This window comes from Clupea harengus, chromosome 24, assembly GCF_900700415.2.
Source record: "Clupea harengus chromosome 24, Ch_v2.0.2, whole genome shotgun sequence".
NCBI classification, from domain to species: Eukaryota; Metazoa; Chordata; class Actinopteri; order Clupeiformes; family Clupeidae; genus Clupea; species Clupea harengus.
Genome location: NC_045175.1, coordinates 1,800,075 through 1,825,896, shown reverse-complemented (window position 1 = coordinate 1,825,896; position 25,822 = coordinate 1,800,075). Strand labels below are relative to the sequence as shown.

At 42.8% G+C, this 25,822-nt stretch overlaps 2 protein-coding genes across 4 annotated transcripts; one reads left to right on the top strand and one right to left on the bottom strand.

Moving 5' to 3' along the window:
- Window positions 1-8,570: 8,570 nt before the first annotated feature.
- Window positions 8,571-19,269, top strand: LOC116219217 (B-cell receptor CD22-like). Of its 3 annotated transcripts, none has more exons than XM_031562331.2 (11): window positions 8,571-10,139; window positions 12,488-12,548; window positions 14,308-14,364; window positions 14,467-14,697; window positions 14,888-15,232; window positions 15,324-15,578; window positions 16,669-16,935; window positions 17,086-17,173; window positions 17,355-17,403; window positions 17,853-18,016; window positions 18,381-19,269. In XM_031562331.2, exons 2-11 carry the CDS (start codon window positions 12,500-12,502, stop codon window positions 18,433-18,435), a joined length of 1,560 nt encoding a protein of 519 aa, XP_031418191.1. In that variant the 5' UTR covers window positions 8,571-10,139; window positions 12,488-12,499; the 3' UTR covers window positions 18,436-19,269. The 3 variants fall into 3 exon arrangements, with proteins under 3 accessions (XP_031418191.1, XP_031418188.1, XP_031418189.1); XM_031562328.2 differs by having other exon boundaries at window positions 14,053-14,364; XM_031562329.2 differs by lacking the exon at window positions 8,571-10,139 and adding an exon at window positions 10,237-10,291 and having other exon boundaries at window positions 14,053-14,364.
- LOC105900263 (cell division control protein 6 homolog) lies at window positions 19,184-25,235 on the bottom strand. The gene is made up of 12 exons (XM_031562332.2): window positions 25,126-25,235; window positions 23,973-24,252; window positions 23,390-23,716; window positions 22,864-23,063; window positions 22,259-22,413; window positions 22,009-22,115; window positions 21,734-21,873; window positions 21,368-21,468; window positions 21,049-21,119; window positions 20,613-20,788; window positions 20,090-20,230; window positions 19,184-19,738 (listed from the first exon to the last, which is right to left on the bottom strand). Exons 2-12 carry the CDS (start codon window positions 24,196-24,198, stop codon window positions 19,649-19,651), a joined length of 1,734 nt encoding a protein of 577 aa, XP_031418192.1. The 5' UTR covers window positions 24,199-24,252; window positions 25,126-25,235; the 3' UTR covers window positions 19,184-19,648.
- Between the last annotated feature and the right edge of the window lie 587 nt (window positions 25,236-25,822).

Here is a 25,822-nt window from a genome sequence, read left to right as displayed (position 1 = left end):
ATAATATTATAATAATGATGTGCATGTGTACACTGATAGACATGGTATTTTACACCTGGCCGTAGGTGCTCCATCTGAACAGTGTTGGGGTGTGACCTACTCATCTAACAGCATCTGTGTATTGAATGGTTCAGCGGTGGATATTTCCTGCTCTTACAAATATCCCAGAGATCATCGCATCAGCACAACCTTATGGTCTAAAAAGCAGAAATCAAGCCGTCTCCCAGTAGACCTAAGTTTGGATAAAGACTATCAAAACCACACAGAGTATGTTGGGAATAAAGAGAATAGTTGTATCCTGAGACTGAAAGACATGAGAGAGAGTCACTCTGGAGAATATGCCTTCAGGTTTACAACAGAACAGGGGAAGGGTTACTCTGGATTACCTGGAGTCAGCATCTCTGTTACAGGTAGGCCCTTTAACTATTTTGATAATGAAATGTATACACGTAGCACTGTATTATACACATAATATATCCTCCAGTTATGCAGGTGTTGATAACTCCTGAAGCAGTGAAAGAGGGAGAGAAAGTGACACTCACCTGTAATACAACCTGTGTTCTGAGTAACAACCCCACCTTCATCTGGTACAAGAACGGACAGCCTGTGACCTTTAAACACACAACCAGAGACAACAGGCTGCATCTGAACCCAGTCAGCAGTGAGGATGTGGGCAGTTACTCCTGTGCTGTTAGAAGACACGAGAGTCTCTTCTCCACTGATGTGTTTCTCAAAGTCCGATGTAAGTTACTACACCTGAGTGTAAATGTGGACAGATGTGGCTTAAAACTTAATCCGTATAAAATACATTGCGTCTTGTGTTTATTTGTAGGTCTATAGCTATGTTCTAACTGCTACTAAAATCAGACATATCAATTTAAATGTCTTTATTTGTCACATGCTTGCTTTTGTTATTTATTAAGATAAAACTTGCACACATCTCAACAGACAAGCCAAAGAATGTCTCAGTGTCTATCAGTCCTGGGGAAATAGTGGAGGGCAGTTCTGTGACTCTGACCTGCAGCAGTGATGCCAACCCACCAGTGCACAACTACACCTGGTATATGAGGACTGGAGCTGAATCTCTTATTAGGGGCACAGGTGACAGCATCAGCTTCAATATGATTCCAGTGGACTTTACTACTGTGAGGCAGATAATGAAGTTGGCTCTCAGAACTCTAAGGACGTAGAAGTTGTCACAGAAGGTTGGTGTTTTCACCTAGGATGCAAAAATGCTAATGCTAAAATGTAGTTATTGCCTGACTGTTTATACTTTTACCAGGAAATGTCATATCACTGTTGTGTATATATAGAGAGAGACAGAGAGATATATAGATATAGATATACGTAAATATAGATATAGATATGGATATCGATCTGCTGATATTGATGATGAGGGAGGACATTGGAGGTTGCTTTGAATTATGTTATCACTTCCATCCCTCATGTCTGTAAGAAGGTAAAGACCGCTAGCTTAAGTAGCCTGTCTTATAACACATTTAATGTTGTATTTATTGTTTTTTCTTAATCGTTAATTTTCGTTCCCAAAAAAGTCTCAGGATATCACATTGTTTCCGTGGTCCTGCCAGCTGGTATCACCATATCCATCATTCTTGCTGTCCTGCTGATACTTGGAAATGTGTATTGGAGGTGATGCCGTGATATTTGTTTTCTATAGAATTCATTGCAGAAGGGTAAACAAGAAACATTTTGCCCAATATACGACTGACAGAATACTATATTGTCTCGCAGTATATGGCTTCCACAGGACATGACATATACTTTATGTCTGTGACTTTAGCATCACTTACAAAATATTGATTAACTTTCAATCAATAGGATGAGAACCAAATCAACTGAAGATTTAAGGGTCACATACTGTATGCTAACACACAGGTAAGCTGTATGCATTCACTGCGGTGATCAATATGCTACCATATGCTGGGATCTTTTCTTTCATTCTAGCCTCATCCCACGTGTCTCTGCCTTCTTTCACCAATCAGAGTGACTCCAGTCCTGTGTACAGCAACATCTCAGCGGTGCCCACGACCTTTGCCCTGGGACAGGGAGTGACCTCACCTGATGAAGACGATGCCCTGTACGCCACTGTTCAGCTCTGTCGCTTTGACACAGAGGAAGTGCCTTTATATTCCACTGCCCAATTGCCTCGTGCCTCCACATAGGATGACAACTCTGACTGTGCTTCGTTTAAGATCCCAAGAACTAGTGCTGACACCATGTGAACATTCATAAAATCATCATTCATTCATTCATTCAGTGTTGTTTCTCCAAGATACTTTCCATATTTATCCTTAAAGTTGTGCCCCGAGTGTTTCTTCAGTCTGCAAATTGAAGATTTATTTAGGCAAGTAGACAGAAGAGTACTACTGAATGCCCTGTACATGTCACTCTGGTGCCTTACCTAATTAATTATTCCTTAGTAAACAGCACAGGAAAAAAAAAACATAAACAACCAACCAACAGAATGACAGTCAAGTACCCCAGATTAATAGAAGGGGGCATAATTGTGATTTCATACATCTGTCATACAGATATACTACTAAAGTCAATCAATGAACCATTCAGTCAATTCATCAATTAAATGACATCTGCATGTGAGTTATTTCTCTACTTATCTTGTTTTCTCACCTTTTCTGTGCTGCACAGCGTGGCCTCTGGCTGCACAGCACCTTAACCATGAAGTGAGAAACAGAAAGTTTCTCAGGACCCTCTGTGCATCAAACACACCCACACACTCTGTCTGCTGGTGTGAACACGTCTATACTTACTGAGGATTTTATTTTTATATTTTTCAGGTTTGTAATTTGGTTAGAGTTTCTGAATATAAACTTATGAAGTACATTCACTTTACACTATTATATTGAGAAATATTGCATCCTGACACCCAATGCACAATGGACAATGCACCTGTCATACAGAGATACTACTAAAGTTGTTTTATCAGCTGTACACTGTTAAATCAATGCTAGTTGGGCAATGTAATATATTGTCCCATTCAGCTATCATAGCTTTTGGCGCTATGCTTTTCTAATAGTGATCCCACACTGTCACTCCCACAGTTACCATGCCCATAACCCCCTTTAGCATACACTCGTCCTGGGGACCCACTCGTCCTGGGGACCCACTCGGAGGGAACAAAGCACTCAAATAGCACTGATGTTTCCCACATGCTCAAGTGGGACTGAAGCGAAATCTTTTTATATCATATATAAATTATTTATATTTATAGTTTTATTTATTTATATTATATATATATATATATTTATATCATTTATATCATATATACCATGTGTAATGGGTGTTGTTAAGTACATATGTGTGAATATCATTGGCCAGTAACAATATGTTGATATAACTGTATGATCACAGCAGATTTCTCACTGTTATTCACCGTTATCTCACTGCAGTATGAAGGACAGGACACACTCAGTGCTTGCATGGATGTCCAAATTAACCTCTCTTAATGATGTTGTTGCCGTTTCGAGACTTCTGCTAAGAAAAAATAATTCTTCACACAAATAGAACTTTAAAGTTTCAGGTGTTGATTAGCAATGCATTTCCAATGGTTAAGTGAACGGACTACTAATACTAATTATACGAAAGATGTGAATTATGGCAACGGTCATTACACGACAGGTATGAGATGTTGTCTATTCGTAAAGCATCACCACTACGTCCTTTGCGGACAATGCCTCTTCCGTCAACTAGATGGCAGTGACGCCTTACAAACAACATCTCAGCAACCTGATCGCCACCACAGAGAAAAGACCACAACAGATATGGGCTAACTTTAGCCTTTTGGAATAATCGTAATCTTGATCAATTAAGCACCCTTGTCAACAACGGAGCACGCGCTCTATTAAATTAAGTCAATAGAATAATGTGGTGTAATGGTAAATTGACATGTCCGATGTTCCGGTTGCATAATAGCCTACGATGTAAACTCCAGCAACGCAGAGCAACGCCTGTCGGTGTCAGCAGCCAACATCCAGGTGAATTGTGACATTAAATTGCCCGATGGAGGAATATCGTTGGACTGGTGCTCAAGAGCAGATTTGCAAGGATAACGAAAAACAATCCAGCAGCTACGGGCCCGCTATTATAGCTTGTGACGCTTCGTACAATGACAAGCTGGAAGATGACGAACTTGCGCGAAAAAAGAAAGAGTTGCAGTTTATCGAGGAAAAGATAGCTCGCAAGAGGGCTGCAATTGCTTTGAAGAATGAATGGCAACGAACGTCTATGTACAGCGAAAATGATGTAGACAAACAATCGAACAATGACATTGAGGTAAAAGAAAAGCACGAAACATCCTCAGGCAATAATTTTCCACAGCGGCAACCCCATCAGGAGGCTGTTCATCTCTCAGCGAGACAAATCAGTATTCTCAATGAGTTGACACCGCTGTTAGTGTCCTCCTTTGAAGTGAGTAGTTCTGCCATCACAACATTAGGTCCACACAAACTCGCACTCATTAAATAGCAGGGTCTTTTCTATTTGATCCCCTCTTCCTTTTTAATTATCATCTCATAGATCTTGTGGTGTAATGCCCAAGCTCTCATTAAAGTGTATGTAACACCAAGTCTCTCCTAATCTGTCATCCTGGTCGTTCACATTTTACAGTCAATTATATGTCAGCCTGCACCTGTAAAGGTCCCTAAAATGCGGGTTCTATACAGTTGCCGTTATGAAGGCTTGTGACAAGCATTATAATGCATTCCTAATATCTTAGCATCTTTCTACGAATGCATACACTCCACGTGATTACATTGTATTGTCTGTGGTTGCCAGTTATAGCTCCAAAACTAAATTCCCCGTACTGATTTCGATCACTCTAAAAGATAGGAAAATAGGGCCCAGGTTAAAAAATCCTAAACTTTGCCTATGATACAAATGAATGACTGTGCCAGGGAGCTGGTTGTCCAGTTTCTAATATCTTAAAATTCCTGGGACTGAATATACAATAATGCCTCATGTGTGCTTCAAGGGACATATAAATGGCAACGAGCTTCATTGCAATCATTAAATACCGCATACTGTGAGATCAAAATCCTTTAGTGCTGAAAGTATTAATAACCTGCATGTTTTATGTCTGGCTTTAGCCCTCTAATCCTGCCCCGCCTTCATCCATGAAAAGTTTTGTGGAGAGGAGAAATGCCAAAATCTTCCAGAGAGATTTCGAGCAAAAACAGAACCCTGAATCAGATGCCAACACAACCCTCACTCAAGAACTGAGGGAGGCACTAAGACATCACCACAACTCAGAGCTAGCGTCATCTCTGGTTACCAAGGTCGGGTTTGCAAACTTTTTTGTGTTTTGAACTGACTCCGCCAACATGTTTTATTTATACTTCATTATTCGTAAAGATTTTGTGTGTGTACTTCATTCACTTTTCACTCACACCACATGTAATCCCTTCACTTTTCTTCCTCAGCAGAGTGCATCTGAACAGCCCGATCTCTTCAACACACAGGGAACCCACGACAGTGGACCACCATCGACATCGAAGGGCTTTGATCGTTTCCTCAGTGTTCTTAACCAAGGGGTAGATGTAGGGAGGCTCTCTGACATCGTGAACGCAGCTGCACCCAGCAGTGTGCCCACGAAGGCTCTGGAACAGTCATATCAGTTGAGGTCTTCAGAGGAGCACGAGTCTAAACATGCATTTTCTGACTATTTCACCTCCAACAGTAGCAGCAGAAGAAATAGTAGGGGAAGTCCTCCAGCTGCAAGGAAGAGATCTGCAATGAATTGGGACTCCAGAGATGGGAACAGTCACTCAAAAGACAAGGACAGGCACTCCAGAGACAAACTCAGAGACTCAGAGGAAGAGAAGAACAGAGGTTGGAGAGGCAAGAGAGACGACTCTAGACACAGCCACTCGGATGAAAGGAGAAGCAGAAGGGACCCGGGAGACAGAGACAAGGGCCAGGACTCAAGGGACCACAGACAATATTCCCCACGCCCAAAGAGAAGATACTCAAGAGACCGTAGCAGCAGCAGGAAGAGCAGGAGCAGGAGCAGGTCATCGACCTCAGAGAACGAGAGGAAGATGGAGAAAGAGCAACACCTCTCGACGGTCCAGACCCTCCTCCAGACAGTGGGGCTGGACTTAGGGTTTGAGGAGCTGGACCGACTGAGGAATAGGACCCAAGAGAAGCTCTATGGGATGAAGACTCCAAGAGGCGGGGGGGAAGGCAGGCAGCAACGACGACGGCACAGGGACTCTTCATGGTCAGACAGCACAGATGATCAATCCTCAGATTCTCACCACAGGCGACGTAGCTCTAAAGAGACCAAAGGTTACCGTGACACCGAGCGCCCACTGAGGGTTTCCGAAACAGACCCGCCTGAGTCAGTTCAATCAGTACCGTGTTCTACTGGAAGCTACCCTGTCGGCCCTGCTCCCCAGAATATGCCCGTGTCCACATTCTCACAGCCTCCACCAACAAACTATTCTAGCTATACAGCCTATGATGGCCAGGACCACAGTGCCTCTGTCCAGAGCTGGACTGCTGTTGGGTGGAGTGGGGTGCCGCCGCCTGGCCCTCCCTGTTCGTATGGCCCACCTCTTGGCAACATATTACCAGGGACCCCTCAGTTCACCCCTCCGCCTTTGATGGTCACAGGCTCCCACAATGCACCATACTGGCTTCCACCACCCCAGTATCCTAAGCACTTGGGACCTCCTCCACCACTACTACCAGCATCACAACCTCCACCTCATCAGCCTCCACCCCCACAACCTCCACGTCATCTGCCTCCACCACTCCTACCCCCTCCTCATCTGCCTCCACCGCCCCACCTCCAGCCACCCCCGTGTCCACCACTCCTACCTCCACCTCATCTACCTCTACGACCACCACCACTCCTACCCCCATCTCATCTGCCTCCACCAACACCACCACACCCCCCACCGTATCTGCCTCCACCGCCCCACTTCCAGCCACCCCCGCATCCATCATTCCTAAACCCTCCCTTTCCACATTCACCTTACCCGCTTCTCCCATCGTTCCCACCCCAACGGGTGACGTCAGAGACGTACCTCGGGGTGTCACAGATGCAGGGCTCATCAAAGAACAAGAAAGAACGTTTCCTCAAGGTCCTAAAGGTAGCACCTTTGTCATCAAATAGTGAAACGTCAACAGAGAGCGGGATGACCATGACACCACCAGCAGAACAACCAGAGGTCATGAGTTTCCATAGCAATCAACAGTTTGTTAGTAATCTCCTTCATGTTATTCCTCTTTCCAAGAGGCAACTAAAGAAAGAACAAGGGACTAAGATGGCTAATATGAAGGCTAGTGTGGCGAAGCATATGCTTAGAATGGAAAAACAAAAGCTCCGGGACGATGCTGCTGCTGCTGGCGCTGCTGCTATTGCGGCTGCGGGTGCTGTTGATGCTGCTAAAAGGGCTGCTGCTGTGGTGGGTGGCGATGCGTAAACAGGAAAGACGAAAGCTCCGGAACGATGCTGCTCCTTCTATTGCGACTGCGGATGGTACTACTGTTGAGTACTACTTACCAGGAAACGCACAATAAGCACCGGGAGGCTGAGCTAGCCGTAGCAACAACTCAGACATGATTGGATGAACCCAGAGAGAACAGTGTAGGGTAATGAGGGGGGGGGGGGGGGGGGGGGGACATGCTTAAGTGAACTCCCATTCTTTTTTATCCTGTCCCTGTCATCTGATTTCTATTCTTTTGTCCTCTTTCCTGCCATGACTTTAGTTCATACCTGATCTCCCTCAGCACTATAAAGGGAATCTCCACACTGCAAAGCATACTTTACTTCAGAAGATGTGTGTGTTCCCATTTTGAATTAAACTGTTGGTCAAGGCCTTAGTAGTTCCCTGGCTTTCTTGTAGGACCAAGTGTGTTAATTTCTTCTCAAAGTCGGAATCTACATCTCAATTCTGAAGTGTTCGTAGGTGACTATCTTAGATTTTATTCTCTGGTTTTTTTTATCAAAAATATATATTTTCACCTTTTTTTAAGATGAACAAAGTTACGTTTATAAACCACCTGCCATTTGGAGTGTGCATTATTGTCATTTTAGAACACTGTGAAGCTTTTATTTTTAAACAAAAGTGTGATTAGCTCTATCAGTGTATTTTACAGTAATATCACATTCATATTACAAGTCACCATGCAGACCAAAAATCAAAGGTAAAACGTGCACTATGTAATTTAGTATTAAGAGAATATTTCCAAACAGTCAAAATATTTACTGAAAACACTTGTCCACACAAGAAAAATATACACTGCTTTCCAATATTCCACTCTCTAAACCAGTGATGCCACCCAGTGGGTATTTTTGTTCATTACAGCAGTTATTCAGAACTTACCCTCTATTGGGGCAAGTTTTTCAAAACTACTGTATAGTACTTTGTTGCGGTACATAACTAACTTTTTTGGCAAATGTGTACTTATAATATATTGTACTTATAATTAAGCAATAAGGTACTCGAGGCAGTACTGTAGCGTCAATAATGTACTGTTCGGCAAACCCTTGAACACTACATTATTGACGATACAGTACTGCCTCGAGTACCTTATTGCTTTTATAATACGGTTGCCAGCGACATTATGAATAATAAGTAAATAGTAAGCTGCATTTCAGCACAAAATAGTTGTAGCCACCAAACGTTGTGTATCGCATATCAGTAGCCTAGAGAAAATAGTCCTTGTATGTGTGGCTGTTGCTATGCAACAGACAAACAGCATTGGGAACAGCACGTTTGTTAGCCTAGCACCAAAAGTTTGTTGATGATTAGCTAGGAGATCGACATTAATTTGTGCGTCGTCTGAAAACATACCAGGTCTCCTTGCTAGACCATCTCACCATCTCATTCATTCACGAAACATGTTTGGTAACGGTCAAACTTGAAATGACAACTAACGGTCGCGCAAAATCTACCGTTATTTTGAGTGTGCACTGATATGGAACGCTCAGGTAAATGTAAACAGGTGTACAGTACATTATGGCTCAATACAGTACACCCCGGCCGTGACTCACTCTCAACCAATCAGAATGCTTGATTTCATCTACCCGTATTATAATATTAAATATTAGTATAAATATTAGCAACTTTCACCATCTAGTAAGTTTATAAATATTTAATGTCACATGCTACCGTGATAGATTGATTGATTGATTGATGGACAGTCCTAATTACAGTGATAGTTTCAGAAAAAAAGTTCGACCTTCTATAGCTTAGGGCAGGCCTACATTAAAGTAATTAAATGTAAAAAAAAAAAAAAAACTCTACCGTCGGCAAATGGGTGAACAGTGTCGGTCTGGGTCTGGGTCTGGGTCTGAGTGAGAGAGAAGGAAGAGCCTGGGTCAGTGGACATCGACTGTGTTCACGGTCAGCGGAGAGGAGACGTAACAGACGGGGATGGAACAGCCATCTTCTGTTAGGTTGGACTGTATGAAATATAACATTTAGACATCCTGCCATTCTGCCAACTAATACACAGGTCAAAACTAATCAGGTAGTGTTTGAGGTCTAATCACTAACCTGATACACATGTGAAAACTATTAAGGTAGTGCAATCACTTTTATAGCTGGAACAAAAGTAGCCTACTCCTTGTGTTTCTGAGCTAATTGTGGAAAATATGAACTATTTATAGATATTATTAACCATCACTGTTTTGGTAGAGAAGCAAAAGAAGATTCAAATTAAGACTCACATGCTTTTAGTTATTAACACTGCAAAAAAACACTGCACACTGCCAGATTTTGCATGAACAATTTTTGTTCCATTGCCTGAGTCACCTTCCGTAACTAACAGACAGATACAGCTACCACAGACCTGAGAGTATGAAGGATGTTCACAGTTTAATAACTGCTTGAGAGACAGGCGGCGTGAGGCAACGCAACACCTTCATTGCCTCTCATTCTTTGATGTCAGTTTAGCGCGTCTCAAGCTTAACGTGAGCAACAGCATCTTCCACTATCACAGCTCTCGACAGGAAGACGAGAAAGGAACATGGGGGTGAAAGATGATCACTATTTCCTCCATCTATATACTTCACCCAGCCAGTACACTGACAGGAGTAGGCTTACAGCATGTGCTCAAAACCCCTCTCTGTTGAGAACTGGATATAACCTGTGAGTATCCTGTGATTTGCGTCATTATGGAAATTGACTTCACGCTTTGTATATTTATTTATTTACTTAATCAAACATCCACATTTTGGAATTTATGCGGGCAAGATCCTGACCCAGCAGTTTTTACAAGATGAAGTAACAGAGGCAGCTCTGTAAGTTAAAATGTTAAATTAAAGGTTTTCATGGTTTGATTGTGATACTATTTTATGGTCCTGTAACTACACAGTTAGTGATTCCACTGCATGTTTTTATGCCTAATGAATATCACTGTAAGGGCAATGTCTCAGTTGAAATGGTTAACTGTCGAGTACTTGAATTCCAAGGCGGGACTGTAATTACACAGTTAGTGATTCCATCCCATGTTTTTAAGCGGGACTCTGTTTCTCTCTGTCAGAATGTATAGACTGAGTTATGTATAGACTTAGTAATATATAGAGTAATGCTTACCAGCACTAACTAGGGTTAAAGTCCTTTTGGATTTAACAAATGATGCTATGTAATGAGACAGGTGATGGATGATGAGCTTGTTTAGCCATGTTTGCTTCATTTCTCTGTTTTTCCATTTGTGCACCACACTTGCAACCTCATCTGTTCATAAATCATTCGTGAGCTGATGATTGCTCAGATGCAGGCAACTTGCAAGTCAATTTAAACTGGATGGGTTTTAGATTTTTAAACATTGTCTTTGCATGCAACCTATGCTGGCAAGCGCTGTAATATCCGTCATAACATATCCCCTGCCGCTGTGGGTTACAGTACAAAGCTCTTGGGATGGGCGATGTCCATATTTCAGTTCTCATTTTCATGCAAATCTCTGATCTCTGCTGGGCCATAACTAGTTTATTAAACAGAAAGTTTAAGTTTGGGGAAAGTCCCCTGTCTACTGTGCTTCACCCTACATGGGTGGGGGGTTTTGAGAGTGCATCCTGGTAACCAAATATATGGCTTACCAATGATGATTCATTAGTGATAATACCTGTTTTCCAAACATATTTTTACCCGTATGACAAAAGGCTGTGCAAGCTTATAGGCATACAATCATTTTATCATCGCACATTACTGTCAAGTCTGAAGTGGTCAGTGCAGACTCTAACCTTCTTGGGATATGCGGTGTAACACCAGTTATCTGAAGTGCTGAAGTTACTTGTTCTGGAGTTAAATAAATCAACTCTTTGATGTTAACACTGAAAGAAACTCTTATTATACTTGCATTGATTTAAGCCTATTAATTGGACTTACCACTATAAACTTATCTCTGTGTATATGCAGTCCTGTACTGTGTATGTGATTTCTGACATTTAAGGCCTACTGTTTGCAACATCCTGTGCTCTCGCTGATTCTGTCTTTGTCATGATAAATGAGGCATCGGCATCGCATCAAAAACATTCAGTCAGGACTGCATCATAGTGCGCAAGAAACATGGACACAATTTGTGAGGTCTTGAAGAAGTACCCCAAGATAATATATCACGGTAACATAAAAATTAACCACCTTTTCTCATATATTTCAAACTATAATTGCTACCATCTATGTAGTTTGATGCAGGTTTAAAATGTTGAGCATAATAATAACATATAGGAATCTGTTCTACCAGGTCATAGCCAGATAGATTACAGCCAAGTCATAGTGAGATCAGACCCAGACCATAGTGAGATCAGACCCAGGTCAAAGCCAGGTCAGAGTCAGGTCAGGTCAGAGGTTGCTGCCTCCTCTGTCTAACAAGTTACTAAGCCAGCCGAAGCTAATCAAGGAAAGAAATTATAGTGATCAAATGTTTGCATTTCAAAGGAGTGAAGATAAATGAAATAAATGCTAATTTAAAAATGTTACATGTTTAATGCTTACATGTACTGAATTAAGGAACCAACTCTTGCGATATGAATGATTGTGACACTTTGCTGAAGTGATACATCTTGTTTTTGCTGTCAGACACCTACTGATCAGACAAGGGTCAGACAAGGGTCAACGTCTTGTCTCAGAATAATGTCCCGTGCCTGCTTATGAAACATGTTTTGAGGAACTATATGAACTATATACACTGACTGCGCCCAGCTCATCTTTGGAGTTTGTTCATGATATTTGGTTGTGACACTCTCCCTCTTTTGCAAAAGACAAAGCACTGACATTCTGATTGCTGGTCTCTGTCTCATTAATATTAATGTCTTTATAATAATTTATCTAACAAAAATGTTTATATATTTTTTGATATTTAGCGGTCATGAATGCTACAGCTTCCTCATCAGTCTTCCACTTTGATATCTGAGAATGAATGGCACAGAATTCAATGAAAATAATCACCTCAAGCTATTACTGAATGGTTGTTGTCCTGTCTGGTCTTATGATTGCAGGCCGAACAAGTCATGGTTTTTAAAGGCATGAACGTATTTTTGGCCCAATTTCTCCTAACAGGTATGGTCTAGAGTAACACACAGTCATGTACCAACTAATGTATGTATGTAACATGTATGTGATATATACAGTAAGCACTGACATGGTATATATTATATTATAATACGGGTAGATGAAATCAAGCATTCTGATTGGTTGAAAGGAGGTCACGGGGTGTACTGTATTGAGCCATAATGTACTGTACAGCTGTTTACATTTACCTGAGCGTTCCATATCAGTGCGCACTCAAAATATACTACCTTAGTTAGAAAAAAAATGGCGGACCAAATCTCTGTAGATCATCGTATTTGTACCTAAAAGTTTTAAGTTTTACTTTTTTTTGCTTAGATTTTTAGAAAGTTACCGAGAAATAGACACTGTACAATATAAAAACCCCATTATTGTAACTGAAAAATATGTCTAAGAGGATTTGCGAGGTGTATTAGCCACCTATCAAAGGTTAGCATGCTACTAGCCGTTAGCGATTAGCAATTCCTCTGTGTTTTTGCAAAGCATCTGCCCCAACTTTCTTTTCCCGACATTTACATTTATCTTGTACATAATCCATCCCCATAAACCGGAGATTTCAAGAGTAGAGATGCCTTTCAATATGCAGTTGCAGGATGGGTGAACGACACCAAGATATGGCATTTGGAGACAAAAACATTATGTATGAGATCACAGGACATGTATCCTGGATCTTATCAAAGCTAACCGTTCTTGAGCAATCAAGAGTGCCAATATGGGCTAACGAGTTGTAGCCAAATCCCAAAGGGCTAAACAGCTCGCTAGTTATTAGCACTCTAGCTCGCTCAGGGGAGTTTAGCTCTAATAAGACACAGCAATTATTCACGATTGTATCAATTGTATATCTAGGTTTTCTCTGGCGACTGTTGTCGCATCCATCAGCACAACATATCCCGGGCATTTTGAACTTTCTGTGGGTTGTGACCGTAAACAGCTCGCTAGCTATTACCACTTTAGCTTGCTCAGGAGAGTATAGGCTAACAAACGTGATGTTCCCAATGCTGTTTGTCTGTTGTATAGCAACAGCCACACATTCGGGGACTATTTTCTCTAGAGTCTAGGCTACTGAAATGCGATACACAACGTTTGGTGGCTATTACAACTATTTCGTGCTGAAAGGCAGCTTACTATTTAGTTACTATTTATAATGTTGCTGGCAACCGTATTATAAAAGCAATACGGTACTCGAGGCAGTACAGTATCGTCAATACTTGTAGTGCAATAGTTGTGCGTGCAATAAAAAACTGACTGCAGTCAGCCTTGTTTGTTTGTTTGTTTTGTTTGTGCAAGGGTTTGCCGCACCCTTGAACAGTACATTATTCACGATACAGCACTGCCTCTCGTACCTTATTGCTTAATTAATGGCTGTTAGATGTTGCCTCATGTTGAATTAACAAAACAGACTCAGTGTCTGGGAACTGTTTTCACAAATCAATTATTTGTGAGCGGTATTTTTTTTTCATCTCCACAGTATTTTGTCTGTATGACTGTGTTTCAGCTGTGCAGTGTCAATGGAGTGTGACGTACTCCTCTATGAGGGCATGTGGCCTTAAAGGGGCATCAGTGGTCCTGCCCTGCACATATGACTACCCTTGGAAAAGTCGTGGAGACACATATCAGGGAGGAGAGTGGTATAAAGATCAGAGTGGGATAGTCAGAGAACACAGCAAATCTGATTATCCTGACTGTAGCCTGAAAATAGACAAACTTTCAGAAGATCACTTTGGTGTTTATCACTTTCGGTTTTACACAGCTCTTCATGTGAGTTGGATAACAAACAAGACTGGACAAGTTGCACTTTCAATCACAGGTAATGAACAACTAAGTACAATTCAAGTAAAACTGAGTAAAAGTTTTTCTTTTCTTTTTAAAAGAAGGTAAAATCTTAATGACCTCCAACCTGTCCTCTCAGACCTGCGGGTGAAGGAGTGTGCTGTTGTAGAGAAACAAAATCAGACTGAACTGACCTGCAGCACCTCCTGCAGCTTGGGCTCTAACACTCAGTATGTCTGGTACAAGAATGGACAGCCTCTACAAGAAATGACCACAGCCTACATGTTACTGTACTCAACCAGACCATCAGAAGAGGGAAACTACTCCTGTGCCGTGAGAGGTTACGAGGCTCGCCGTTCCCCTGTTGTGTGTGAGGAACAATACATACACTTTACAACTCTAATTCAGCTCGAAAACACAGTACTCAAAACCTGTGGCTCTGAACCACAATATTGCCATAAATCAGTAGATCATTTAACTCATTACAAGAGGCATATTGCTGGCCAACCCCACAGAGGCCTTTTTACACTCATGAATTACTATTTTAAACGTTGTTATAGGTGCTCCAAGAAAACAGTGTTGGGGTGTGACCTACTCATCTAACAGCATCTGTGCATTAATGGGGTCATCAGTGGATATTTCCTGCACTTACAAATATCCCAGAGATCACCGCGTCAGCAAAACCTTCTGGTTTAACAAGCGGAAATCAAGACGTCTCTGGGTAGATCTAAGTTTGGATAAAGACTATCAAAACCACACAGAGTATGTTGGGAATAAAGAGAATAGTTGTACCCTGAGACTGAAAGACATGAGAGAGAGTCACTCTGGAGAATATGCCTTCAGGTTTACAACACAACAGGGTGACACTTACTCTGGATTACCTGGAGTCAACATCTCTGTTACAGGTAAGCCTCTTTGTAAGCCCTCTTTGAAAACACAAGCTTTAAGTACACACATTTGCTGTGTCATCACATTTTCACATCACATGTCTACCAGCTCTGCAGGTGGTAGTGACTCCAGCTGTAATCACAGAGGGAGAGAGAGTGACACTGACCTGCAGCACCTCCTGCACTCTGAGTGACAAGCCCACATTCATCTGGTACAAGAACTCTGTGATCTACAAACACGCAAACACATCTGGCAAGAACCTTTACTTCAACCCAGTACGAGGCCATGACTCAAGCAATTACTCCTGCGCTGTTAAAGGACACAAGAGTCTCTCCTCCACTGCTGTGTTTCTCAACGTCAGGTGTAAGTTAACCTGTTATTATTGACTAATTATACGAATTATAATTATACAAATTATCCACTAAACTTTCATATATGTGACGTACTGATGTGATTAGCTAGTGCCATATAGTTACAACTAGACATAGGCTACCACATTGCGGGGTGCATAATATGACTGCCCCGTGAAGTGAGAGAATGAGCAAGAATTAAGTGAAATAACAAGATGTTTTGCGTACCAAGAGAAGAGTGTTGTCATGAATGAATTTGTTTTTGGAAAGAATAAAGAAGTTTGTTGTGTATTTTGTTTTGATAAACGACTGTGAACCGACAGGGTGTGAAGTAGAGCGGACTAGTGTAATGTCGTGATAAGGAAATGTCTTATGGGGAATGTGTTTATGTATTGGCATATGTAGGTTAGTGTTGGGGAGTGAAGTTACAGTCCAGGGCAATGTGTTTGTAGTAGCAGAGGCGGTTATGTCGCTAACACTATATGACCACCTGTGCATGCACAGGACATAAATAACAAAATTGCCGCAAGCATCAATCATCGGGCTCCAACAAGAACGATGTACAAACTGCCCCAAGTAGCGAAAGACTTTGTACATTTGTAAAGGTTCTGTAAATATTTAGTCCAAATGAATTGTGAAGATAGACCAACCATGTCAGAGGAACAAAGGAAAACATGGTGTTACCTTATGTAGTGACATCATATGGATGATTAATTTGAAATTGGGTAAATGACTTCTATATGCCATTATTAATGAGCTTACAAAATTCCAAAATTAAATTAAGCGTAATAAATGTAATTTCACAAGCGTTCAAAGAATGTGGTAGGGATGCAGGGGGTCAAATTTTGTGAACTCTGAACCTTTACATAACAAGATATTGGCTAGTGTCGTCCAAAGATCTGTGGGCAAAAAATCTAATAAAAAAAAAAAAAAATGATAAGCACCTTGATAAGTAAATTGGTAAGGTCATAGTAAGAAGACAGCACATTTCACTTCAGGACAGAGCAGCCACTTCTTACACATTAAGGAAATATTCCATAACTTCATATGCCTGCCTGCAATGATTTTTTTTAAGTTAAAACACTGTACCCATATTTCAACAGATTTACCAAAGAGTGTGTCAGCGTCATTGAGTCCTTTTGGTGAAATAGTGGAGGGCAGTTCTGTGACTCTGACCTGCAGCAGTGATGCCAACCCACCAGTGCACAACTACACCTGGCATTTCAGTACTACAACACTATCTATGGTCAAAGGCACAGGGGAGAGTCTCAGCTTCAACGTGACCCCTGTTTACAGTGGACTTTACCACTGTGAGGCAAGGAATGAAATAGGCTCCCAGAACTCCAATCAAGTTTCAGTTTTTTTTGAAGGTCAGTATGGTGTGATCAGCTCTGCGATTCATACATTTAGTTTGTGTTTTTTTGTATAGTGATCCTGCAGTATAATTGCTTTCTTTATTATGTTGTGATCATTGTTTTGTTTTGTAATAATTTTTATTTACATCCTCAACGATGTCAAAGTGGAACACGCGGTTGCCTTGACTGTGAAAGCTGGAATAATCCTCTTCATGATTCTTGCCATGTTGGCTCTCGGGATTGTGTGTGCAAGGTGATCGATTGAGATTCAAATTATGTTTGGGACATACATTATCTGGGGCATGTAATATTGAAATCCTTTTTCCCGGGGTACAGTGTATACAGTACAAGTTAAGCTTTGTCTGTATCCTTAACTTTAACCACAAAATGCACGAGTTTCATTACCACTGACTGTGTACTTACCATTAAAACAGGACGTGGAAAGCTAAATCAACTGCAGGTGCACAGGTGGATAACACACAGGTGAGCAAACTGGCTTTCCGAGCTTTTGATGTAATTTTGTGTCCCAAAGCTATACCTCCTTTGATGGGGTGCCTACCCAGTGCTTTCCAAATCCAAACGACCCAGGTAACCCTGGAGACCAGACAGGACACACTTCCTGTTACACTCACAAGAGCCTTACCAGCACAGTTATATATGAAAGGACACCCAATCCCTCCTTCCTCTAACAAAACAGCTACAACGTATCCCATTTATCCAAAATACCTCATAAGGCAAACCTAACAAACATTTTGTAAGGCCTTAGTCACAGATAAAAACAGAAAGTAAAAGTCCCTATTAGAAGTGCTGGCACTAATGCAAACCTTGCTAGAAACCCAACTGAATTCACTTGCTGTTGCACAGAAGGTGGTTGTGGTTGGCAAAGCCTATTTTAACTCCCTCGTGATTTATTTATTCCCTCTCTTGATCAGAGTGACCTCAGCGCTGTGTACAGCAGCATCTCAGCGAGGCCTACGACCTCTGGCCTTACACAGAGAGCAGAGTCTCATGATCAGGGTGACGTCCAGTACGCCAGCGTTCATTTCCGTTGCGCTTACCGACAGGAAGGCCAGAAGCCTGAAGCGTCTGCCACAGGGTAAGCAATAGGCATTCTTTGCCGTTAAACTGCCAATCTCAGCGCGTGGGCGTGGGCCAGTTTCACATATCCACATTCTGTGCAAGGTATGCAGTAATGCAGCAGGTTGGAAAGCTGGTACAGCCTGTGTGAACAAAGCAATGATGCACTTCAAAGGTATTTACAAGGTGGTCCTGCACCTTCACCTTAAGCCACGAGTAAACGTTTTCGTTTGTAGACTTAAAAGTACACTTAAAAGGCTCAACACAGCCAAATCGGCCATTTTGTTGTGGCATTACTTGTACGGTATCTGCTGTAACAGTAAATGTGCTGCTTGTATTGTTTGAGATGTACTGGTAAGGACTGTGTTGTTGACACTCTCTAGGCCTGAAGAGGACTGCATCGTGTACAGTAACGTGAGAAACCGCTCACAGCTCTGAGAAACAGGAGACCGTGCACCGTCCTCCTCGACTGACCATGAGGAAGAACACATGTGCAATCCTTGCTGCTGTACTGCTTTATGCTGTTGAATAAGTCCTAGTGTCATCATACTGTTTTAAATGGAATAGTTGATAGCAGGTTAAATATAAATGTGATGTGACACTACCCAGTATAGTTCATTAGCACATTAGCGCAGGTTTTCCATCCATACATAAAATGAAATTAGACAAGATGCCAAATATACCTAATCTTGGTTATAATTTTCAGTTTATTAGAAGTATATGTTGCATCATTTTTTTTTATATTTATATTCCATATATATGTTTATGCACCATATTAATATAATTCCTATGTTTCATTTATATTGTAAAATATAACTATCAAAGTTGTAATTAACAAAGAATAAAACCAACATCACTTTGGATAAAAGTGTCTGCTAGTCCTCTGCATTTAATTAAAGTTCCCATTGTGTGCTTTCAAAAACACTGATATTTGGCTTACTAGTTTTGGAAGAGATCTCCGTATTGCTGCTTTAAGCATTTCTTTCAGTGGCACAGAAATGACCGTCATTGTTAGCGATCGGTCATCTGAATAACAAGTTGGTTGAGGGTTTTATGACTCAAACGTGCAATTCACCCATTCTGTGCCATTTAGTGTTACAGATTTCAGTGTAACACGAGCACACGGGCCTACAACTACAAATAAACAATTACAGCAATTGGACGCCTCAAGGTTGTGTACATTTATTTCAATGAGTCAAAATTCACATTTACTACGTCACAAAATGGGGTAACACCATAAAACCACTTATTAAAAAAAATTTAATAAAAAAATAACGTTATGACAAGTATGACAAAGACCTACAGAGGTCGTCAAAAAACAAAAGCAAAACCTTTTGAGATTCAAATTTCATAGAAATGCTCTACAATAAAAATAGGTATACAATTCAAAAATAAAACAAATCTCAGATGATCCCGTTAAAAAGAGACACTGACTCCATCTTGAAATATCTGGCCAGTAGGTACTCGTACCATGTACCTGCTATATGTGCCTATAACAGCAACTCCCTATGCATCATCTATCCAGTCAACCACAAAAAATGTCCAAGAAAAGTAATTTACAAAAATATACAGAATAAAAAAATAAATATCTGCAAGGAATTGAACGTTATTGGGTGCGGGGTGAGTGAGGACTGTGTGTATTTACACGTGTTCAGGGAAGCCCCGCTGCTAGGATGCTGCCCAGGAGAGCGCGGTCTTTCAGAGCGTTCTCCACATCCTTCTCCTCGATCTTCAGAGACACCTGAGGAACAAGACAGGGACAAACTAAGATTCGGATCACAACTTTGAGCAGACAATGGAAATGTTTAAGCACACAAGAGTAAATCGAGTACGAGTCCATCAAATGAAGGATCGACTCGTGTCTCGGTGAGTGAGGGACTGTGTGTGTGTGTGTGTGTGTGTGTGTGTGTGTGTGTGTGTGTGAATCCTTATAATGTTAAGGATTATGATGTGAGGTACGGTGGGTAGGTAGGAGGGGTGTGTGTGGGTGGGTGGGTGTGTGTGTGTGTGTGTGTGTGCGCGCGTTAAGACACAATCCTAAAGGCTTATGATGTGAGGTAGGATAGGTAGGTAGGCGTGCATGTGTAAATACCTTAGTGAGACGGGCCTCCTTGGCCTTCTTGAGGGAGAAGATGCCCTGGCTCTCCAGCAGGCTGCAGAGGGAGAGGCACTCGCCCTGCCCCACGCCCCCCACCTGCCGCTGGGCACACAGTCTGGCGTAGGCCTCCGACAGCTGCACACAGAAACCCACCGTTAGCTGCAGCTCAACTCAAAACGTTTAACCCAAGACTTCTGATCCATGCATCTAAGCAAGAGGCACCGTATTCACAGCATCCTCTAATGGACGATCACTCATCAGTTATGGTCTCTTAAGGGAAGGACATTGCACTAATCCAGACTATTCCATTTTACATACTTTCATGTTCTCACTATGCACACCATTCCTTATGCGATCAGTCCTTCCCTATACTTAAATCTACCATCCTAATTTGCCTCCCATACAAATCACGAAGCATATCAAGTCTGGTAAAGCCATTCACTGCCATGTCAGTCCTCATACTATGGGACATAAAAGCCATGATGGCTCCACCACATCTGGTCTGAGCGGGTCTCACCTTGCCCAGGGGGATCTCCCGGCTCTTCCCGCTGCGTGTGAGCAGCAGCAAGCAGCAGACCAGGAGCTTCTGCTGCAGGGGGAAGCTCTCGCCCTCGGACCCGCTGCCGCTGACCATGCGGTCGCCGTACACCTCCGACAGCACCCGCGCTACCTGGGGCACGCTCACACGGACCGCTGGAGAGGGGAGGGAAGAACGGGGACAGGAGTGAGACATTGCTCTGCAGGTCGTTTAAAGAGGAGTCAACAATGACGTAGTTCAGTGGCAATCTATATTTTCACTGCCGAGTGTTTTCATAGGTTCATGAGTTTCCCCAGAGCTAAACAGAAATCTGTGGCTAACTCATGATTCCCCCCGCTATTCTTTAAACTCAACACTTCTGATGGCCGACATGTTTGGTTCTGTTACAGGGATGCCCTTGTGCCACAGCTTTTACCTTTGGCGTCGGCGGTAGGATCCGACGACTTCTTTGACCTTTCGTTAGACTCGACCATTTCAACTGCTCGCCTGAAAGAGAAACCAGAGACAGTTAGCAGAGTGACTTCTGTACAGGCCCTATGTGAATACTGGGGAAACGGTTTTTCAGTCTGTTCGAATTAAAACCAACTACCGTTAAACAAATACCATCAGCACTACTTTGTGACAAGATGATTATAAACCGTGACTTCAACATTCGATTATTAATCTCAGGTGTTTTTAAAAAGAGGACAGACTTCAGCAGTGAGGATTTGGCCACATCTGGCTAGCTGACTGACCTGCAGATGTCCAGGACTTTGCGCGCGTCTCCCGACACGGCAGACACCTTTCTGGCACAGAACTGAACGGCTGCTGCATCCAGCACTCCATCCCCACCCACCTGGAAGACGGAGGAGGTTAACACATTAACTAATTGTAGTTTGAACTATAATCACGTGCCGTACCCATCTACCATTGGCAAATACACATGTAAGACTTCTGAATGTAACTAAAAGGAATTAATAGATAAACTAATGGACCAGTACAGATAGGAGAGCTACATAATGAGTAAAAACACAAAACTCAAATATCTGCATGCCGTGCTTTACTTGCACAAAGACATGCATCAAGCGACATGCATTATTGAGCTCTCAGGCTTGCCGTACCTGTGTGAGGCGGTCCTGCACAATAGCGGTGAGCTCCTGCCTGCTGTAGGGAGGGAAGTGCAGCAGCTGGGGGCGGCAGTGGGGATTCGCCTGGAGCCGGGGCAGGATGCGGTCCGTCAGGTCCAGAGCGTTGGCAATGCCTGCAGATGAGAAGTAGCATTAGCAGAGCGTCTCGACACACAGATCCCAGATCTGTCCAAACCAGAACCGCCACAGTCACTCCTCCCAACACAACAGCAAACATTCACCTCACACAGAGACCACCGAACACTCACCGATAAGACACAGGCGGGATCGAGGGAGGTAGGGCCACTCAAAGATGGTGTACAGAACATCCTGGCATTTGCTGTCCAACTGATCCATCTCGTCCAGAACCAGCAGGCTATGGGTAAGCAAACACAGGGAGGCAGAAGAAGACCATTAGATTAAAATATCGGACAAACACGCGTACAGGTCACTTTGCGGGCCCCTCAAAGGCTTAGCTTGGTTGTCACGGCGATACGAATCAATGCTGGCAGCTCTTACACAGTGGGGCCGCTGCTGGTGAGGAGCTTCTGCAGTCGGCCCTCGCTGTGGCCCCGCGTGCCCCCCAGTTTCTCGGCCAGCAGGGGGAAGATGGAGTGGGAGCTGCGCAGCGTCATGCAGTTAATCACCACCTTCTGCACGCCCTTCAGCAGATCCTGAGGAGGGAGAGAGAGGTCAATTCAACTAGAAATGTAACCAAACTCGACAAAGCTTTTAAAAATAATGAGCACCTTTTATAAGAGATTCACAGGACTTATGCTCACAGCAAGCCACATACAATCTTAGGAAGCCCCAAAAACTAAATATTTAGGTTTGTCTACAAGAACAAGCCAATTATCTTTAACAATTGAGATTGCAATTCTACAGTTCTATACTTAACTTATACTTAGTTCTATTTATTATTATTTAGCTGTGGCAGATAATGTCCAGCTGTCTGTTGCTGCCTCTACTGTCTCGTTTTTGTGACAAATTAAGTACTTTGAACTTTGCAATTCTACAGTTCTATATTATTATCTAATATGTGATGTTGAATATAAAATCACCACCCCCCTCAAAGAAAAAGGGAAGAGACTGTCCAGTCCTGGCAGGATGTGTGCCCCACTCACCTCTCTCTCCTGGAGCACACAGTTGAGGCACGCGGTCTTGCCCGTGCCAGGGGCGCCGGAGACGTAGAGGCTTGAGGGGAGACCCGGCACGACGTGGGACTCCAGGAAGGACACGATGGCGGCCCGCTCAGCCTCGCGTGAGTGCAGCCGCTCGGGCACGGCGGTGTGGAGAGCCTGCTTCACACTCTGGTACTGAGACTCTATGAGAGGTGAAATGACAGACCAGGGTTAACAACGGTTTATTCAGACATCTGTGTATGCCATAAATGAGACACACGCATGTATTACAGTCATACGAATACATTATATTACTACACATTAAGTACTGTAACTAGTGTGTTCATACTGATAAAGGCTGGCCCAGGTCGGGATGGTATATAGTCAAACACTGACCATTTCTAGACTAATGCACTTGAATAGTGCATTCAAGATATCCCATAGACTACATATTGACCATAGAGGTGAATGGACAGTGAATAGGAGCATGAGTATGGATTCATAACCATGTCAAAAAGGTGGAACTTACTCTGTTCGGAGAAGAGACGGGTGCTCACAGCTTTCCCCTCGGGCCGAACACGAGGGCTCTTGCAGGGCGTCTCCTGCCTCTTGGGAGACTGACGAGACAGGGGAGAGAGGGGGAAATCCACCCGCTGTGGGCGAGTGGGGGAGGAGAAAACGGGGGTGTTCTCGTCAAAGGAGAGCTTGCGGGGGGAGCCTGTCTTCGTCTTGTTGGGGGAGAGAGTCAGCTTGTTGGGGGACGCCGCCAGTTTGAGGGGGGACGTCAGGGCCACTCGGCTCTGCTTTGGGGGCGACCCCAGCAGACATGGAGGGGTGTTGCACCCGTTTTCATCGCCTGAAATGAGAAGGTGGCCTCAGTGAATTTACAGTCACTTCTCACTTCTACACTCAGGACTCTAAAGATAACAAGCCACAGAATACAAGCTGGGTCTGCTGGGTCTACAGATACAAAATATAAACAGCTACAGTTGTGACTGTATTGTCAGAGTTTTTTATTTTTATTTAAATACACAATTTAAAGTCGCCCCAGCTCCTGTTGATCAATCAACTTTACAAAACATTTCGAGCCCCGAGTAGAGCTTAGTACCCACCCATGCGTTTACGTGGGCTCAGGGGCAGTCTGGGAGACAGAGGGGCACCCTTGAGAGCGGCATGCCTGGGGGAGACAGGGGCACTCTGGGCCGGGACCGTGGCTACTGCTGGAGGGGGGACCTCTGGCTCCAGCTGCGGGGAGCTCTTGGAGCAGGACATGGCCCTGGAGGACTTCCGCCGGGGGAACGGCAGGGTGGGCTGACTCCGGGACCGTGTGCTGGGCATTTTTTCCACACTGTGTCGCACCACAGACTTCAAGGAGACAACAGGAAGGGTGATCTGGAGAAGAAAGGGGGGAGTTACATAATGGCAAGTATACCTTGGTCATTAGAGGCAAACGCAAGTAAGATAAATCATAAGTAGGAACTTATCTGAGATTAGTCATTTTAACAGGTTAGAGAATATTGCAGGAATTGCATCGGGTGACATTCAACATTACTTGATGGCTACGCTACGTGTATCCAGTTAGCATCAACACAGAATGAATGTGATGAGGATCAGATCAATGAAAGTCTCCCGAAATTAGCATGGTCTTTAGCATGCCCAGAATTAGCAGATAGTTGCAAACTCCAAGTTCCTTCTCTCTTGGTCTCCGGAGTAACTTCACAGTGATGTGTGAAAGTGTTACCACGTAGCGGGACAGTTAAATGGCGGAAGGACAATGCTACGTCGGAAATGTGGCGCCAACTATTCAATGTATGTATTTCTTTAAATTCACCTTCAATAGAAGGCAGTAATGTTTCGATATTGAAACAATCTTGAGCATGTCAACAGAGATCAAGTCACAGTTTCAATGAATCAGCATTGAAGACCATCTACAGTTATGCTAACTCGAATGCCAGGTAAATAAACCATTCACAAGAAAATAATCCCAAGAAAATAAACAGGCTATTCTAACTTCAAATATATGCAACATCACGCTGTCATTTTATTATGACCATTCAGTAACTTAGTTGAATGAAATAAGTTTGGGCTTTGGGCTAGCAAGCTGATAACCGCCAAATCGGCGCCAAAGTTGGCTATCGATAATTCTAAAACGAGTTGGCAACAGGTTAACATAAGTTGGAAGTCACAAACGCATAGTTGCTTCACGCCTTCATTAAAAAGGCACATATTATCTCGAATTAATACAAACATCATTGACATTCTTACCTTTAATTCACACTGTACGTCTCCTCTCGGGACGATATAGTAGGTCTTCAGTGAAACAAGTCGAACTGTCGAACTGCCGCCAATTTACTAAGTATGCCTCAGCTGATGTTACCGCCTCCTGGCGTCTATTCGTCACTCAAGGGTGTCGTCATCGGTTTCTACCGTTTTATTGGCTAAAAGCATTTTATGCTCCAACAAAGGCAGCGAATGGGATCTACTGCAGCCTCACAGCTGTCGTGGCGGGATATTCAGCTATTGTCAACAGATATTTTCGCGGATTTTTTTTCCCGGGAACTGTACTCTTGCTCGACGTATAGGCTATGAAAGAAACCTGCCTCTATTATACTTTTGTTACATTTGATCGGTTTGTTACATTTACAGTTACACGTGTATGCATGGTGTATATAAAGTTAGATCACATTGTCAGAACCTAAGCTTTAGTTTATCCATGACCAATGAGTCATTAGCCAGAAGTGGAATGTACCCAATTATAGGGTGCATTTTTGAAATGCACCCCTTACGTTTAAATGTAAAGTCAGAGCGACTGGCAGTGTAGTGCTTTATTCCGTTGGCGGTGTAGTTCTTTTTTTCATTTTTTTCTATCAAACCGGACAAAATGATTCAATTTGAGCATTATTTAGAATTACGATCATTGTTAAATGCGTAATGTGAAACCCTGAAATGCACCACTTTCTGT